Source organism: Hippoglossus hippoglossus, chromosome 16 (assembly GCF_009819705.1).
Source record: "Hippoglossus hippoglossus isolate fHipHip1 chromosome 16, fHipHip1.pri, whole genome shotgun sequence".
Taxonomy (NCBI): Eukaryota; Metazoa; Chordata; class Actinopteri; order Pleuronectiformes; family Pleuronectidae; genus Hippoglossus; species Hippoglossus hippoglossus.
In genome coordinates, this window is record NC_047166.1 from 8,316,437 (window position 1) to 8,335,875 (window position 19,439).

At 39.8% G+C, this 19,439-nt stretch overlaps 1 protein-coding gene and 1 long non-coding RNA gene across 2 annotated transcripts; both read left to right on the forward strand.

The window, feature by feature from the left end:
• The first annotated feature begins 853 nt into the window (after positions 1-853).
• Positions 854-15,196, forward strand: LOC117776328 (carcinoembryonic antigen-related cell adhesion molecule 5-like). The gene is made up of 12 exons (XM_034610162.1): positions 854-899; positions 1,559-1,891; positions 3,656-3,934; positions 4,154-4,423; positions 4,969-5,244; positions 5,600-5,866; positions 6,431-6,712; positions 7,360-7,614; positions 13,497-13,829; positions 14,344-14,619; positions 14,772-15,020; positions 15,110-15,196. Exons 1-12 carry the CDS (start codon positions 854-856, stop codon positions 15,181-15,183), a joined length of 2,940 nt encoding a protein of 979 aa, XP_034466053.1. The 3' UTR covers positions 15,184-15,196.
• A 2,172-nt stretch (positions 15,197-17,368) lies between these two features.
• On the forward strand, positions 17,369-18,645 carry LOC117776515. The gene is made up of 3 exons (XR_004616453.1): positions 17,369-17,522; positions 17,729-17,801; positions 18,331-18,645. It is a non-coding gene; the product is annotated as an uncharacterized LOC117776515 (long non-coding RNA).
• Positions 18,646-19,439: the final 794 nt, after the last annotated feature.

Below are 19,439 nucleotides of genomic sequence, written 5' to 3' on the forward strand. Positions count from 1 at the left end.
CCACATTTAAATTCACTAGATACAGGTTTTTATTTAGATCAGCACCAAAACGCACACACACACACACACACACACACACACACACACACACACACACACACACACACACACACACACACACACACACACACACATAAATATCAGTTCCCTGAACACGTGTTACCTTCTTCATCAAGATCCATGAACATGTTAAAGAAAATAAAAAACAAACGTACAGGGGTGAATACAAAACCTGGTAATGAAGCTGATGCAGCTGAACTCATAGTTACAAATTCAAGTTATAATACGGAAATACTGATTTCATTTAACATGCTGCAGCTCACTGTATGTGCATTAATACAAAGTAATACAATTTTAAATCAAAATACTGAGAGTACTTATTGATACTGCATATGACTGAAACAAATAAAAGAAAATATGGTCACACTAACATAATGTTCATATATTTTGAGGCCCAGAGACAACTGGCTGCAGACACATATTTTTTGTATTTTTCACTTTGCTCAAGTCCATATTGAGAACATAACAAGTATTATTTCTCTTTCTCAGCTGTTTAAGGGATTTTATGAGCTGCTGCCATTTTGTGCTTCGATCAACAACGATTCCTGCTGTGGGACTTTTGTTGTTGATTTATGAAACCAGTGAAGTTTGTGTATGGATTTGATTTAACACCAACCCAACCCACATTATCTGCAAGGCTATATTGCTCATTGGTTTTCACTGCTGTCATTCGATGGCAGAGTCCAGGGCTAATCACCACAGAAGAAGTGCACGGTTCCTCCTCCTCCACATGTATTAACAGCACCTCCTCTCACAAAAAAACACTTTCTATGTGCCTGAGGCTGCGATAGATATGGAAACATCTGTGATACTGCTGATCTTCCTGGGAGCCATCTCAGGTGAGCTTTTACCATTTCAGTATTTAAGAAAGGTTTTCTTTTGCTTGTGAGAAATATTTGACTCTAAAACCAAACGATTATTGTCAGCTCATGATTACTCAGGTTATTATTCGGTATTATTCCACCTCAATGTTGATTATAGAGAGCATAAGAATAATCCTTCTTATATATTTTTAATTTTTAATTTCTTATAATCTAAAAGATAAAAAGACCTGCTGCTTTTAGATTTTAGTTTGTTTTCAAACAAATTGATATTTTGTATAATTTAATTTTGATAATATGAAATTGGTAATGAAAACATGCATTATGTGTTTATGTAAATCTTATCTTGTTAGTAGGAGATTTGAGATAGACAGATAAGCTTTAATAATCTTCGCTCTTTCTCTCTCTGTGTGTGTGTGTGTGTGTGTGTGTGTGTGTGTGTGTGTGTGTGTGTGTGTGTGTGTGTGTGTGTGTGTGTGTGTGTGTGTGTGTGTGTTCACATTTATTACCAAAGAAGCGGTTGCACCTGACTTAGATTTTCTTGCACTAACAGTATTGAAGAGTGGATTTTATTTAATGCTGTTTTTTCAAGTTGTTTACAAGTTCATGTTATTACATTTATACAAGTTATTAGAATTGTTTACATTCTCTCAGTGACCTGTGTCTGCCTCCTCCAGGTGTAATCCATGGAGTTGGCGTGCTACCTGACAGTCTGACTGCCGTTGTCGGAGAGACGGTGACGTTCACCACAACCGTGACTCCACCTGAGATACCATTCGTGGTTGTCACCTGGAGTTTTGAGAATAGCCAAGGTTCTAGTGTTAGTATAATAACCTCGACTAGTGCAGATATAATTGGACCACCGTATAAAGGCCGGGTGAAACTCATCAGATCTACTGGATCTCTGGAGCTTAGTAATCTGTCTATTAACGACAGCGGCGAATACAAAGTCACCATCATACCAAATGGTGCCGCGCAGCAGAAAGGAAGCTGCCGACTGCTGTTAGAAGGTAAGTTGATGCATCACTGTCACAATGAAGAACATACTGACCACACTATAAACTGGAATAGCATTCAGAAGAGTGCAAACCTCCACTAAGGCCCAAAAGTCCCTTTAAATTCAATCAAGCTGCACCACATTGCTCACACTCATAAATATCAGCCCCCTAAATATGCCTGATTTTTTTTTCCACCTATATAATTATTGTCTTGGAAATAAGTGAAAACATCAACATCATGGGTCCTTCCATGACATTGTATCATGAATATTGTAATTACATATGCGACAAACAGGGAACAACTAGGTAATATTAATAATAACAAATTGTATTTAAAGGCGCCTTTCACAGCACTCAAGGTCACTTTACCATGCAGAGATAAAAACAGAACTAAAAAAACAATGTATTAAAAAGATTAATAAAATGAATAGTAAATAAAACCATATTACAGTTGTCCAAGACGGCTGAGGGTATATTATCCCATCCTGCAAATGTATAGAATCTTATTTTGTGATTGTTCACTTGCATCTGACACAGAAACAATGTAGATATCTATACCCTGTACTGAACATAATACATTTTCATCAGTGATTGTCATTATTCACTCATTCATGATTTGTGTTGTGTTTTTAATCCACAGTGCCGGTCTCCAGGGTAACGGTAACACTGAGCAGCAGCACAGACCTGGTGGAGTTCAGCTCCATCCGTCTGTCCTGCTCCGCCTCTGGATCCTCCCTCTCTTACCTCTGGCTGAACGGCAGCTCTACGATCACAGCCGGCTCCATTCTCACTATAGTCAATGTGACCCGTTACGACCAGGGACCATTCAGGTGTAACGTGTTCAATCCTTTCAGTAACGGCACCAGTGACCCAGTCAACCTCTCCATCAGCTGTGAGTCTTGCTGCATTTTCCCTTAAAACCCCAGAGCTGAAGTAAATTAGTGCGAAATTTCAAAAGAAGCAGCTTCACGGGGCCTTCATATTGAGCATCTGATCATTCATACCTTTTCCCTTAATTTTCTACTATTTTGATTGGTGCACATTCATTCTTCTTCTCTGCAGATGGGCCAGAAAACATCAGTGTAACACTCAATCCGCCACAAGAATACCACGTGGCAGGTTCCAACATCAGCCTGTCCTGCTCAGCTGTCTCCAGACCTGCAGCCCAGTATTACTGGTTCCTGAACGGAGACAGACTGTCTGACGCTGACCCGGAGCTCAGACTGATCCACGTCCAGCAGAGTCAGAGTGGAAACTACAGCTGTCAGGCCTTCAACAACAAAACTCAGAGATCTCAAACAGCTCAAGTGCCAGCTGTAACTGTACTGGGTGAGTGGGAATGAATGTTCTTATATTGATGTGACACATTAAACAAGATGGTGTTTTAGTGTCAACTGGTGGCAGGTGTGTTTCAAAGGACTTTGGGGGCCCCAGGTGAAGGGACTATATTGAACCAGCCACCCCCCCAACACACATGCATGTAGTCTTCAACCAAACAGCTAAAATTACTAGTGCTAGTGAAGCTAATGAAGCCTTGTTCGGTGGTTTCCATCCATGGAGTTGCTGCAGTCTCCTGCATGTTGCCGATTGCTGAATTTAAGGGGGTTCTCCGAAAATTGCTGATGCATGTGGACTAACATAACCAGCCATTCTCGGGGACCCCTTCTAAGTTTGGGGCCCCAAGCAATTGCCTGCTCTGCCTAGCCTGTTGCAAAACTCGTGACTCATGTTGTCATCGTTTAAAATGCATAAAATGTATCCATTCTTCTCGCACAGTTCCAGTGTCTAATATAGAAATGAACGCCAGCGGCACCGTCATGTTTGAGTTCAACAGCTCCGTCCGTCTGTCCTGCTCCTCCTCTGGATCCTCGCTCTCCTTCCTCTGGATGAACGGCAGCTCGGAGGTCACGCCCAGCGACAGAGTTCAGCTCGCCGATGGAAACTCCTCTCTCATCATATATAATGTGACCCGTTACGACCAGGGACCCTTCAGGTGTCGTGTGTTTAATCCTGTCAGTAGCGGCACCACTGCTCCATTCAACCTCCTCATCATCTGTGAGTTGCTAAGTGACATGTTCCTGATGTTCGTTGAAATATGTCTGAGTAACTTTTTGTTATTGTCCTGGTTATTTCTGCATTTGACTGATATAAAGCACAAGCTGCATATCACATAAACCTTTTTCCTCAAGCCACTAACTTTACTATGATGTTCCCTTTGTTGTGGTTCCCTTGTTTTACTGGCGGCCATATCTTTTTTATGTTTTCTCGCCACAGTGGGCCCAGAAAACATTAATCTGACAGTGTCTCCAGCACAAGAACACTACGACGAGGGGTCGGACGTCAGCCTGACGTGCTCAGCTGTCTCCAGACCTGCAGCGCTGTATTACTGGTTCCTGAATGGAGACAAACTGTCTGACACTGGACCAGAGCTCAGACTGGTCTCCATCCATTTGAGTCAGAGTGGAAACTACAGTTGTCAGGCCTTTAACAACAAAACCATGAGGAGTCAAACATCTCAGCCTGTTGTTTTAACTGTACTGAAATGTAAGTGGGAGTCAATACCTTAGATATATAGCACCTAATTATGTCTTTAGAAACTGTTTATATGTGTTGGCAGTTAATTGGTGCCCAACTTAAAATGCTGTACTAAATAAAACACTAGAGTGGCACTCAACAGAGCACATCCTGATCCACTGCCCAGGCCCAACAGTTCGCTTCAATCAAGCTACACCAAATTCCACACACTGCAAAGTTCCCAAAATGTGCCAGATTTTTCCATCAAGAGCAATCCCTAGGAAACAGTAAACATAACAAATAATTACAGAGGCCCTTAAGTGCACAATACAAATGCAAATAAGAAAGCCTATATCTTACGATGTTATGGGTGAAAACAATTTAGCTGGATCCGCCCCCTGATTTAGATCCACATCAAAAATCCAATGGGCCTCCTCCCTGATTACCGAATCCTCCACCAAGTTTTGTCCTGTATTGGCATTGTTTATAATGTGTCCCTGCTACAGAAACGAAAAATTGATTTGTGCTTTCTGTTCATCTTCAGTGACTCCTAACATGTTTATGTCCTCTCCCAGCTAACGTCTCCGATGTGGTGATAACTCCCAGCGCCACAGACTTGATCGAGTTCAACAGCTCCGTCAGTCTGTCCTGCTCCTCCTCCGGACCCTCCCTCTCCTTCCTCTGGCTGAACGGCAGCTTGGAGGTCACGGCCAGCGACAGAGTTCAGCTCACCGACGATGGCGCCACTCTCACTATAATAAACGTGACCCGCTACGACCAGGGACCGTTCAGGTGTCAAGTGTTGAACAATAGTAATTCCACCAGTGATCCGGTGAAACTCTCCATCAGCTGTGAGTTACTACCCTAAAGTACGCGCTGAGTCTTACGTTGTAGCATTTGCATTCAAATACCATCTAGGGCTTTAAAATTGCAACTTGTCGCATAATTATTGCAATCATCATGAAAGGGGTTGTTTTGCCTCCATTGCTTTTTATTGTCCTCCTTGCTGTTCCATTGCTGCAGTGTTCGGCTGGTACTGATAAAGATGCTCATATGAATGTAGCTTAATGATACAGTTCTGTGTTTGAACGACATAATGGCCTCTTCCTCTTCTGAGCGCGGCCTAATGCTTTATTTCAGCTTCCCTCAAGTTACAACATTTATTTTATGGGTGATCGTACCGTTTTATGTCTTTTCTCTCCACAGTCGGCCCAGAAAATATTAATCTGAAGCTGTTTCCATCACAACAATACTATGAAGAAGGATCAGATATAAAGCTGCTCTGTTCAGCTGTGTCCAGACCTGCAGCCACGTATTACTGGTTCCTGAATGGAGAGAGGCTGTCAGCCACTGGACCAGAGCTCCAACTGGTGAAGATTGAGCAGAGTCACAGTGGGAAATACAGCTGTCAGGCCTTTAACAGCAAAACTCTGAGATATGAAACATCTGACCCTGCTGTTGTGTTGATACTGGGTAAGTTATTACAGCCCCTTTTACCACTGGCCACCCACTAACACCTGCTAACATCTGGATATAATAGACATTCACTCCTGGGTCAAATGACTCTGCTGTAGACAACGTTTTTTATTGGCTCCGACGAATGCATTAATTTCTTCTTCTGTAGTTTAGCAGCTGTAATGTTGTCTTCACTACATTATGATGCATATAAACTCTCAGACGTCTCTAAAAACCAGAAAGACAAACTCTTCTACTGGCAGTGGAAAATTAGTCAATCTCCTTTTTTAGCAGGTTTATACACATTTTAAAGAAAAATAAACTTTTGATTTCTTAGTTTACTGCCAACCTCTTTTTTACTCTTTCAATTTGACCGCTAATCAAAAATATTTGGCGTGCTTCACTGTAGAGAGATGAACATCCAATTGTACATATATACACATTGGATATACTCATCTTGTCCATCAGCTAGCTATCAGTGACCACATCGTATATTAACGTTGCTGTGTTTTTTTCCTCTGCTGTGCCACTTTCTAACGTGGAGGTGGTGTTAATGATTTTTGTTGTGTCTTCAACCCACAGTGCCGGTCGCCAATATCACAGTAACACAGAGCAGCAGCACAGATTTGTTGGAGTTCCACAGCTCCGTCAGTCTGTCCTGCTTCTCCCCCGGATCCTTCCTCTCCTTCCTCTGGCTGAACGGCAGCTCCGAGGTCACAGCCAGCGACAGAGTTCAGCTCAGCGACGGAGGCTCCAATCTCACTATATTCAATGTGACCCGCTACGACCAGGGACCGTTCAGGTGCAACGTGTCCAATGGTGTCACTTATGGAATCAGCCAGTCAATTAATATTATCATCCAATGTGAGTTTATGACAAAGACTAATAAACATCCCTGAGTTAAATAGATTTTGTTTAGTGGATCTGCATCAAATTGCAAACAAGATACAATAATTATTCTCAGAAATCCCTGAAAATGTAAAAAAAGAAAACACCCTATCCCGCAATGTTATGTTCGCCCTAATCTGGGACTGCACCAAAATGGGTGATGGGTTCTTTCCTGATCCATAATAAATCCTCCCATTAAGTTTTGTGTTAAACCATCCAGTATTATTTCCGTTACTACCAAACAAAACCCTGAAACATCACGTTGAAGTCATCAGCCTCTGGATTTCAATACTTATTTTTCATATTTAAAATTATTTTCTGGGACAGTCATGCGGTTCTTAAGCAAATCAACATAATTTTACCTACTGAGACCAAAACATTAGACAGTGCCTGTTGTTGCCTGTCTAAAACTTTCCATATGATCCCTTCCCCATTTTAGAGCAAGATAGTGTTGAAACTTAATGAATCTGCAAGGTTGGATGTTGGGCCGGGGTTTAATCTATAACTTAACAAAACAAGAAGAAGAAGAAAACAATAATTGAGTATTAACCATGGAAGTAGCAACAGAACCAAAAGCTTCTACAAAAACACTACACAATCTGATTTATCTGCTTGTGTTGCAGATGGACCTGACAACGTGAACATTGTTGGACCCACATCTATACACGCTGGAGTTATCACTATGCTCTACTGCTCCAGTGTTTCTGTTCCACCTGCAAAGTTCACCTGGATGTTTCAAGGAAAACCAACGACTGTACAAGAGGCTGTGTACGTCATACAATCAGCCAGAAACTCGGACAGTGGGACGTACACCTGCACGGCTGAGAATACTGTGACAGGGCAGAGTCAAACAGTGCACCACGGTTTAACTGTCACCGGTACGTGAAAAACAACGAGTCATTTAAAAACGTTTAAATGTTTTCTTAATGAGTTTTGTTGTTTTTCAGATTTCTCAGACTGTGACTGCTCAGCTGCTGCTGCCAAAACTGGCATCTTCGCAGCTGGGTGTTTTCTCATTATTTTGGTTGTGAGTGGACTATTCGTGTACTGTCTGGTGAGGAAGAGGAGGTAAGCACAAGGCACATGGCACTTACCGATAGCACTTTGTAGTTTGGCTTTCTTGAAGAAAATTGTACTTTCTTGATTCTTGTTGTTCTGGGTTTGTACCCTCTTGGTTGAATGCACTTATTGTAAGTCGCTTTGGATAAAAGCGTCAGCTGAATGAAATGTAATAATGTTCTTAAATATATAAATAAAATTGTACTATATATATCTATATATATATATCTATGTATTTAATTTACACAACTAAATTGATATGTGATAGATAAATATTAAATAATTGAATTTATGTATTTCTTCTATTGATGGTTAATTGGTTTAATGAAACAATGGTTATGGCCTCACTTTTCACAGCGAATGAATTAATTGATAGGCTGTGTAATGCAATATAATAATTAATTTGATGATTTAACAAATAATAATTTAATCATAAAGTAAGATTGCAATTGAATCACATACATAAATGTATTTTATTTAAAAGAATGTTATAGTACAATGCTGTTTATTACAGCAGAACAAAAACTACAGCCTTAAAAATGACCAACACCTCTCTGACACTGTCAAAGGTAACTTTATCATGTCTCACCAGAAGACTGTTGATTTACAATCAACACATTTTATATTTTTCCATTTCTCTAGTCAAGCATGACATACGTGTCATATATAATGAATTATACAGTAATTTATTGATGTTACATGATCACATTTAAAACCACTTTGCACATCTATTAGGTGACAGGTGCATCAGAGAAAAGTGAGTGAAGGTCTAGTACTGAAATGTCTACAAATTATCACTAGGACAGTGTGCAGGAATATTTTTTATAATATATGACCACTTTTAATATTAATTACTGAGCATTGAACGTTCCTTATGTCTTTACTGCTGATAAATAAGATCTGTCTTTATTTTTGTGAGTTAACAGCAATTACCCAGCACGTCACAAACGTAAGTTCTTGTCTCATCTAAACAATGACAATGGAAAGATTTATATCTGAATCATAAAAATGATCTAATGAAGCTAAACCTCTGTTTTGACCCCTTAGATAAATTAAGTGTGAAGGCGAGGCATTCAGACGTGTACAAGATCACAGGAACAACTCAAGAAAGCCAGTTGTAGTCCTTCAGCGGTGAGTTTAAATGTTTTTTTTTTGTCGACATACTGTTGATTGAAACATTCCTCGTTCTAATCATCTGCAAACGTTTCCTCCTGCAGCAGAATTAAAATCTGAAAACCCAAAGAGGAAGATTTCTACAAGTTTCTAGATCAACAATCTCAAAGAAAAACATCAGTGTTATTGAGTTCCTTTTTTTAAGGAATTTATTTATTGTTCCCAACCATTTTCTGCCTCCTTCACATTACTTAGTTTGACTTTAGTTAAATTATAACTTTGATAACTTTCATGTGACTTGGTGATTAATGATGGCTCAAATGAATGAATTCAAAGTCACTTTGAGTCTCTTATACATATGTAACTTAGTTCAAAAGCTGTAAATAGTTTCAATAATAGCTATTTCAAGGGATTTTCAAAATAAAATGAAGGAAATGTCTATTATATGATATGTATATAAGTATATATTCAATAAACATTTTAAAAACAGACCAAGGATACTCTGTCTCTTCTGTATTACTAAGATGGGCAGTAGAAGTAATAACCATTAAAATGATCCATCTATCAGTCCATTCATCCACCCATAATCTTTGAGGGTCACAGGGGAGCTGGAGTCTATCCCAGCTGACATTTGCCGAGAGGCGGGGTACACCCTGAAAAAGTTTGCCAGTGAATCACAGGGCCAACACACATAGACTAACAACCAGTCCTACAGTCAATTTAGAGTCTCCAATCAACCTATTCGACAATCTGCAGGTCTTTGGACTGAAGCTGCAGCACCTGGAGAACACCCCCCACCCCCATGTAAACACAGGAGAACGTGCAAACCCCACATGGAAAAACCACATTGATTTAAACCGGGAACCTTCTTGCTGCGAGGCGTAAGTGTTGATGCCTCCCTAAAAATATCACAACCCCATTAAATATACAGGGTTAGGTCATTTTCTTTTCAGGTGAGACAAACCACTGTGAGACCAGTTTCCCCTCAGCACAACACACGTGTCGAGTCAAGTGGAAAATTTCTTTACCATCAGCCCCCGTAAATTAATCACTTGTAATAGACTTCACAGAACATTGTCTCAGAGTTCATATTTTATGTCTGTGATAGATATTTTATGACACCTGCATAAAAACAAATGAACTTTGTCAGTTATTTATTGCGGACAGTAGTAATGAATATGACCCTCAAACAGATGCGTATCGAGCCCTTTTGGCACAACCAGTGACATCTTATCATCTGTATTATTATCATTAGGCCGTGACTCAACCACAGGGGTCTGTCAGAGCAGGTCAAGGACAGGGGAAAATTCAAGTCATCTGCTCTTGGTGAATTTAAATAATGGTTCATCTCAACAAAATATAAACGTTAACACGATCACAGGTACAATTATAGAAAGAGCACTATCTTGCCTCAATAGTGAGTTTGAGCATTTTTATTGTCGACATACTGTTGATTGAAACACTCCTCATTCTGATCATCTGCTAACTTTTCCTTCTGTTAAAAGTTAGTTTTTGTAAATAGTTTTTCCTCACTCTTGCTCAGGGTTGAGGTCAGAGGATGTCTCACCTTGTTGAAGCCCTATGAGACAAACTGTGATTTGAGAATATGGGCTATAAAAATAACAATTGACTGATTGTTTGAACATACCAACAATTAAGCATGTGGATTAATTCCAAAAGAATATCTCTACATTCACTTTTCCAATTAGGTTTTGGTCATATTAGCATCATACATGCACGCTCATAGATCATGTGTAGTATCCCTAGGACAGCAGAACAGTATTAGTGGCTAAGCTTGTTCACTTCAAACATTTTTAACATTATGCAAAAATACTGAACATATTCAACATGAACAATAACACACAGAGCCAGCCTTTTCATACAAATACTCTAAATAATGGGTATGAGTTGCCCAAGATAACATTCTAGCGCTAGCATGTTTGCTAACAGCGTGCCGTCGCCATTTTGGCTCCTCTCAGTGAGCACCACGCTTCTGTCGGCACAAAACAAACTCCTCCACCTCATCTCCCTCTCAAACACAAACTACAGTTGTCTCTTTACACACCAGCACGTTCACTTGGCTTTCTGACGTGGCTTACCTTCACTGAGTTCTAGAAGACCAGCAGTGCCTCGGGCCAGCCTTCCTCTCACACTGCCCCCTACTGACCGAGAGGTGCCGCAATGGCTCAATCATCTTGGTTTGAAATGAGTTTACTTTCCAAATAAATAATATGAAAGACAATAATTCCAAAAGTCGAAAGAAAATACACACATTTTAAAACAGTAGACTTCAATTAAATATTACATACATGTGATCACACTTTTGTGGGCATCATAGGGGACACAGATGACACCTCACTCTTGTTCATGGTGACCCATGGTGATATTCTCTGGTTTGGTTCATGTCAGCCCGCAGGTGATGTCACTACGTCACCGCTGACATCTTTCTGAGATACAAATCAGTGGCTTTTCTCAGCTGTCAAATATTAACTCATTTAACAGGTACGGCTCAGCAGGGGCTGCACTCTATGGAGGTCAGAGGTCAGAGGTCAACCTACCTGACAGATCTAAAGAGTTGAGACGTTTGAAATTTTTTTGATCCCTTTACCAAAATCCAACACACAATACTTTACCAAAACAACGAAAAATCTTTCATTTTGGGATCATAAAAATAAAAATTTTGTGAGTGCAGAGGGCAACTGTGTAATTTCACTAATTTCAACGAAACATGCAGATGTGTGTTTTCCAAACCAATGAAATATACAGAGAACAGTAGGAGAAGCTTTTCCTATAAAGACAATTCAATTTAAAACTGATAAGGGTGAATGTTTTGCTTTCAACAACCTGAACACTGGTGACGCACACACGATGGCGTCGTCACTATATTGAAACAGGGGGTTTGGTTTTGAATGCAAACTGTGTCTGTCTCTCTTCCATTTACATTACAGTGGCTTTACAATGGCTTCCAGTGATTTATAGACTTGGAACATAGCCCAAGAATCCATTCAGAGCTCATAAAAACTTACAGAGATGTAGCATGACTCTATATGTGGAGAATGCATTTGGTTTCACAATAAAACTTCAGTTTCAGTATATATACTTATCAATTTCATTTATTAAGTTTATTGTTTATTTAGTTGCAAAATGTCAGCTAACAAATAAGTGAGTGGGACATTTCCACTTGATTGAGTTTTGACTGTTGAGACGAGGCGCTGTAATAAAGCATCAGTAACTAATTTCTGCATTGAAAAGTGGTGGTGTTTCTATTCTTTCTAATAAAATACTTTGTAATCTATTACATTCACATTTAAAAACCATCCAAATCGCAAAGATCATAACTCTGTAGAAGTTGGGGTCCCGAATAAGCACATTTCTTCATTTTACAGAATCAGAATCCAAAACCGTTGAGAACCCCATCAGAACCACATTATCACGTATCACTCCCTGTTTACTGAGCGCACAGTGGGACAACAGACACTGACTAACATCACATGCACACCCTGAGCGCCACTTACAAAACCACATTGTCAATGAGTAAACACGTGTGATGAAACACATCGTACACATCGGTGACACATCCCCGGGCGACGTTCCACCTCCCACAGTGTACGTTCACCTGTCAGGAATCATTGTCACTGTCAATACCTCATTGTTTCCGCTGATTTGATCGTTGTTGAGTTGCAGTATTCATGTAGATTTATAAAAAATCGAAATAACAAACAAAAACAAATTGAGACACTAACATACATCCATAAATATATATTTTTTCCCAATTTAAAATTCAGACAATAAAGGCCGTGAGCTGTTTGTGAAGGAGGCTAATTGTCTCCAGGACCACTTTGATCCTCCTCCTCACGGAATGCTACGGCTCGCTGCTGCTTCTCAAATACAAGCCTGTAAAAAACAAAACCACTCACCTCAGAGCTCATAAACCCACAACTCTCCACCACCAAGAACACCACCAGCACCATGACTCAGACCTCTGCTGCACTGACACATGTATTTGCGAGTGTATTAATAATCAGCAAATGTATAATTTGATTAATGAATAAAGTAGAATTTATTTTATTGAGAAGGTGTACGCCAGCAAACATATTCAATTTAAACCTTTATTTTATTTCATTGACTTTCTACACTAGCTGATTGATGAGCAGCAGCATCATGATGGTTTCAGTCACCATTAAATACAACTGTTTACCATCTGTCTTATCACGGCTCATGTCTACAAACACACACAAGTCAAAGTAACTCCTGGCCCAACATATTACCTGCAGACATTTTGGTGTATGTACACAGTGGCATCGTAAACACTGTTAGTGCTTTTCATTACTGAGTGGGGGGCTGCACTCGATCCTGCTCTGTGGGTGTGGGACAATAAAAAGAGCAGGAGCACTTGTGACTGTTCTGAGGCAACAGGAATAGTCATTGCTCACAATGGACAAGAAGATGCTCTGGGTGGCTGTGAAGCTTGTTTTGACAGGTACAGTAAAATGAAGACGATGTTTTATTAAGAGAAATGTGTGTTTCTCAGTTTTCACGCCGATTGAATGAGTTTTGTTTTTCATTTTGCTCTCGATCTCCTCTTCAGGTTACTTTGGTATGTGTGTGGGTCAAAGTATTTTACCCCCGGGACCCCTGAGTGGAGCCGTGGCAGACTCTGTGAAATTCAGCACAAACGTCCAGCCTCCGGAGAATCCATTCATCTCCGTCAGCTGGAGTTTCAAAGGGGTGAACATCATCACCTCCACGAGTGCCTCAAACACCATGAGGCCCGAGTACGCCAACAGAATCTCACTGGAACGAGCCACGGGAGGCCTGGAGCTCAGGGACCTGGTGCTGGAGGACGGTGGGGAGTACACCGTCACCATCGTGCCAGCGGAAGGGCCACAGAAGCAGGGGGAGACCACTCTGAATGTGTATAGTGAGTCCTCTCTAGTTGTGATGTCACAATACTTGTTAAATAGATATTTGTCATTTGAAAAATAAAAAAAGACCCTTTGTAAAATGAGTGGAGGGTCTTTCTCTAATGCCCAGTGTAGGTAATATACAGAAAGGTTGTGGCAGATAAAGTTATATTGAATTTAAATAATCTAACATTTTGATAAGAAAATTTAAAAAAAGGTAATCCTCATCTCTTGATAATTCTATTTTTTAGATCCGTTGAAATTGCAGATAAATTCCATCCAGAAAGTTAAAATATATCTGGCTTTGTAGATGTCAACATAATAATAATCATAATGATCACATCTGTAATTGTAACAGCTGGAATAAAAGTGAAGATGGAGCTATTTGTGTTTCACAGCTTAATCAGTTTAAAGACAAATGGAAATATTGGTCATATGTGGCCAATTTAAAATCCAACTTTATTGCAACATTTTAACCTTCAGATTTTCTGTCCATTTCCGTTGGGTTGACCTTCTCCTTGTTATATGCAGCAAAGATAACAGCAGCCACCATCCGCAGCCCTGCAGCCGTCCTGATAGAAGATGAAAGCTCCACCAACCTCACCTGTGAGGCCTCTGGCTCCATCAGCAGCAGAGTGTGGATGAAGGACGAGCGGCCTCTCCGTCCCAGCAGCAGACTGAGCTTCTCCGCAGACAACCGGACAGTGTTCATACAACCCGTGGACTCCTCCAGCCATGGCCCCTACCAGTGTCGAGTCAGCAACCCAGTCAGCAGCATGACTGTGGCTCATAACCTGACTGTCAACTGTGAGTACTGCTCTCTGTGGGCCTCCTTTGAAGGAAAACTTCTTGCAATGATATTTGAAATTTCTCCAGATTTTTTGCAATTTTTTAAAAGCCTTCAGGTGCACGTCTGAACTCTTGAGCCCTAACACTGAACGTGCGTTTTCTCTGTGTAGTTGGACCACATAACATTTCAATCATCGGACCGTCAGCAGCTCCGCCCGGCCAGCGAGTGACACTGCAGTGCACGGCCGACTCTGTCCCACCGGCAAACTTCAGCTGGATGTTCAACGGCAACGAGACTCGTGTTGACAACTCCATGTTCATCATAGAAAGGCTGAAGGCGGAGAACACAGGGAATTACACCTGCAGCGCCCGAAATATGGTGACCATGCAGGAAAACTCCACGGTGCTGAATCTGAGAGGTAAGGAACTGGAGAATGATGCATGATTATGATTTTGTACATTATAAAGTCAAGTGATGGTTAACTGTTGCCTTCTTTACTCCGTGAAGCATCCTGTGCTGCTCCCTGCTGGTCATTTTCAGCGTTGGCGATCATTGGACTGACTCTGAGAGTGTTCAAATGAGAGCAAGTGGAAGGTGGGATACGTTATTTTGTTTATTATATATCTGTATTATTGTTCGTTATGTCTACTTTCTTCTTATTTACACTGATTTTTTGTATTTTTTCCCCCCACAGATTCTTCCTCATGTATGTTTTGCTTATAATCAAGGACCCTGATAAAAAACAATCAGAATTTACTACATGGAATTATATTGTGAACCAAGAGACGTCAATCATGCAGCTCGTCGTTCCGGAAGCAAAGCACAACATCTTGCATTGAAAAAAAAAAAAGACTTAACAAGTTATTTAATGTAAATCTACATGAAAAATAAAACGTATACTGCCATTGTTATTTGACAAGCCTGTTTATTGCTTTATTGTAGATATCAGCACCGAGGATTGGTTATGTCTGACATTCCTTGTGTGTTTTATTATTTGTGGATCTAATAGTGCAAATAAACGTTCAGCAGTGCTTCTTCCCAACACTGACTCATGACCCTCTGAGTAACCATAGAAACCATGTCTCCTGTTTTTCTGCTTTGTTTTTCATTTCAACATTGAGGTAAACTTTCATCTTCTTAAGACTGTGTAATTGTAAGTGTATGTCAGTGGCCAACATACAAGTTTGTGTATTTACAATATGCAGGGAATGATGTGCAAGCGTAATCAATCATTTGTTTTTCTTGTATAGCAAACGTAATAAAGGCCTTTGTTCATCTTGTCTTTTGCAATAATTGTGTTTAAACAAAGACACAATTTGCACAGTCCTGTTATGATACGCTTTAGTCTAACTTCTGCCAAAGGTCGAATTAAAAGTGCAAATACCTTCAGTGTTTTTATTTAAAGGTTCAGTGTGTGGAATTTAGTGACACCTAGTGGGGAAGTTGCATGTTGCAGGTGAATACCCGGCACCTCACCCTCACCTCCCAAACATGAAAGAGAACCTGTGGTAGCCTTCAGTTCATAAAAACTCAAAAGGTGTTTAGTTTTGCCTAAATCTTACACACTGATATCTATGATCGTTTACAGTTTGGTGTGGATCGAAATAAAAGTTGTATAAATTGAAAATACATATTGGATTAAGTGAGGAAGGAAGCAAACCTCATAACTGTACTGAAGTACTTCAATAAGTGTACTTTACATTTCACCACCACACTCACTGATATTTTCTTTAGCAAAATCAAATTTGCAGCTATATGAAGAAAGGATCAATCTGAGCTGATCTACATGATTTATTGACTCATCAGCATTAAAGCAGATTCCTCTTGTAAACAAATGTAAACATCCTTTTCAGTTTTCTTGATGAAGACACAGAACTACATTTGCTGCATCTCCAACTATAAACACATCCTACATGTGTTTTATGTGCGTTGAGGATGCAGCCAACAAGCTGAGGTCGACCAACTGAAACAGGCGAGGCGTCACATCCTGGACCTGATTACCCGTCTAACACCTGGGGATAATTCAGCCGCTGACTCTGATTGGCGGAGATAATTATCCATCACTCTTCTGAGATGCAGCTTCCCTCAGGAGGTTTGCAATGCGGTTGTTCTGCGCTTTGCTCTTCTGCTTCTTTAATATCGATATCATCCAGAATCTAAACTAACACTGTCGAGCGACGTGAGCTGTTCCTTTTAACTGGCAGTTTCTGAGCAGAGAGAATCTGCTTTTAAACATCTCCACAATACTCATCTGTTATATGAAGAGGAAACTACCAATGGGTTGAATTGCAAATTTGACATAACCCTTCAAGTCACAACTTTTACATGTGCAACCATTATTTAACTTTGTCAGGCTAGTTTGGACTGATTTGCAGCATTTCTTTTCAAGAAAAACAATAGAGTAGGTCCTGTTTGTTCATGTTCATTTGCAATCACACGAACATATGTTGCTGAAATAACACGAAAATGGGATTGTTGTGTCTTGGTTGATGGCTCACGGTGGAAAAAAGTAACAACTATTCATACTTCTCTTCCATTTTTATTGGTCATTACATTTATTTACAATTTTGGATGCATCACTTTAACATTATAATGCAAAACCTCCCATCACTGTATCTTTGCTGAAATCATCTGAGAATGTGAACTATCAGAATCAGCAGAGTCTCACATCTTCAATCGTCTCTGGTGTTTGTATGGACGACAATAACACCATTTGACCACATGGGGTCAGTGTTTTACTGGTTGGGGTGCAGGCTGCATGATGAAAATCTGAAGTAAAGCTGAGTAATAATTGCGGAAGACTTTTGTTGTTCCTGTTTAGACAGACACATGTTTTTTTTCTTCTGTTTGCTGGACAACCTCCTGATGTTGGAGACCTTTCTCCTGTTCCCACGCTGCAGGTTGTCTCTGTGCTTACGAGGTGAGAAACTCTTAACTCTGTAGGTCTGAATGTTGACATGAGAGCGGAAAATTAGTTTCTACAGCTGAAACATGATTCTATTCACTATTTTAACTCACTGTCTAACAGTAATTCACCATAGCAACCTAATGAATTGCGTTTATTCATGTGTTTGGACTTACAGCTGTATCTTAAGGTGTTTCTGTTATTTTGTCCACCACCTGTAGTTGTGAACAATGAAAACCGGCAGCACATCAACTCTCATACTGCTGGAGATGATCTACGTCACACTACTCCCAGGTAAGAGGAAATGTTTTTAAACTTTGGTTATTTTTTACGAGACAGATTGTATTTCATCGTGAGGTGTAAGGAACAATGTTAGCTGATGAATATTGATTTAAAGTCTTTAATAAGGTTTTATTGACTCATCTATGCTTCAACAGAACAGTGTACAGCCATGTTTCTATTTGCACCTAGTTCCTCAATTACTGTAAATATTATGTCTATATATTACAAGTTTAAGCAACTTGTAACTACAAGGAAAACAGTTGAAAGCTAATTTAAGATCAAACAGCATAAGAGCAAGAATACAAATCTTAAAGATAAAAAAACATTTACAAACTAGAATTATGAATATAAGCAATAAACCTAATTAATAATACTTCTTATAATTATTACTATTTGGACAATTTAAAAAAATTGAATATTTGATGGTATAAAGTAGATAAAGCTGCATGATTTTTGAAATATTCATTTTCTATTTACTTCTTCATTGTATTTGCATTACTTCCATCTGCCGCCACATCACCTTCCTTTTTTCTTTTGGCAGCTCTGAAGGCACAAACAATCAGCGTCCAACCCGAGGTGACTGGATATCTCGGGCAGGATGTCACCCTGCCATGCCACTTCATCAAAGCATCAGCAAATGACAATGTTATTCAGGTTTGGTGGGATCTGCTGGGACCAGAGAAAAAGACTATCATTGTTTTTAAACCCGAGTCTGGGGTGAACATCTTTGATACTTCTCTGAAAGAGAAGGTGGACCTCACAGAACAGTCGTTGATAATTAAAGATGTTGAACTGAAGAATGCAGGGTTGTACATGTGCACCCTTACAACCTTCCCCAGTGGTCCATTGACGGGAGAGACCAAACTCATTGTTCTAGGTGAGTGTGTAAAGTAACGTGAAGACCCCTAAACCTACAAACAAATAATAATAAAGATCATTTTTACTATTAATTGGCTTTTGTGTTATCATACTTTTGATTATTTCTCAGTGGAGAATAACATGGGTCTGATTGTCTTGGTAAATGAGTGGAACCATTACAGATGTCGTAAACCTCAACTATATCAATCATCATGATCAATTTCATCCTTTATTGTCCCAAATAAAATTGTGACTGATCTCAGAATAACCGTGTTTCTTTATTGTTAAACACCACGATCTTTAAAAATAATTTGACTTGATAGTCACACAGAGTAAATCATGGTCATGTGTTGTTTCTTCTTCCAGAAGAGATGCCGTTATCATCAGTTGTTGTGTCTGCTATAGTGATTGCTGTCATAGTGCTGGTGGGGATCATGGCAGCCATAACGTACTTCATCTTCATCAGAAGGTGTGTGTGTGTGTGTGTGTGTGTGTGTGTGTGTGTGTGTGTGTGTGTGTGTGTGTGTGTGTGTGTGTGTGTGTGTGTCCTGTGTGTGTGTATTTTGTGTAGGATTGTTCAGTTGAGGCTCTTGGAAAAAAAACACCTCCCATATACAATACTCACTGCAGATGGTTGATTTTGATCATCACCTTTCTTTCAGTATCCACTGATAGATTTGCTATATATATATATATATATATATATATATAAACACCTTGTCTCACAATGATTCCTGGATCCACCTCCTAATCCGGATCTTGGCCAAAATGTAATTGTCTCCTTCTTTGGGT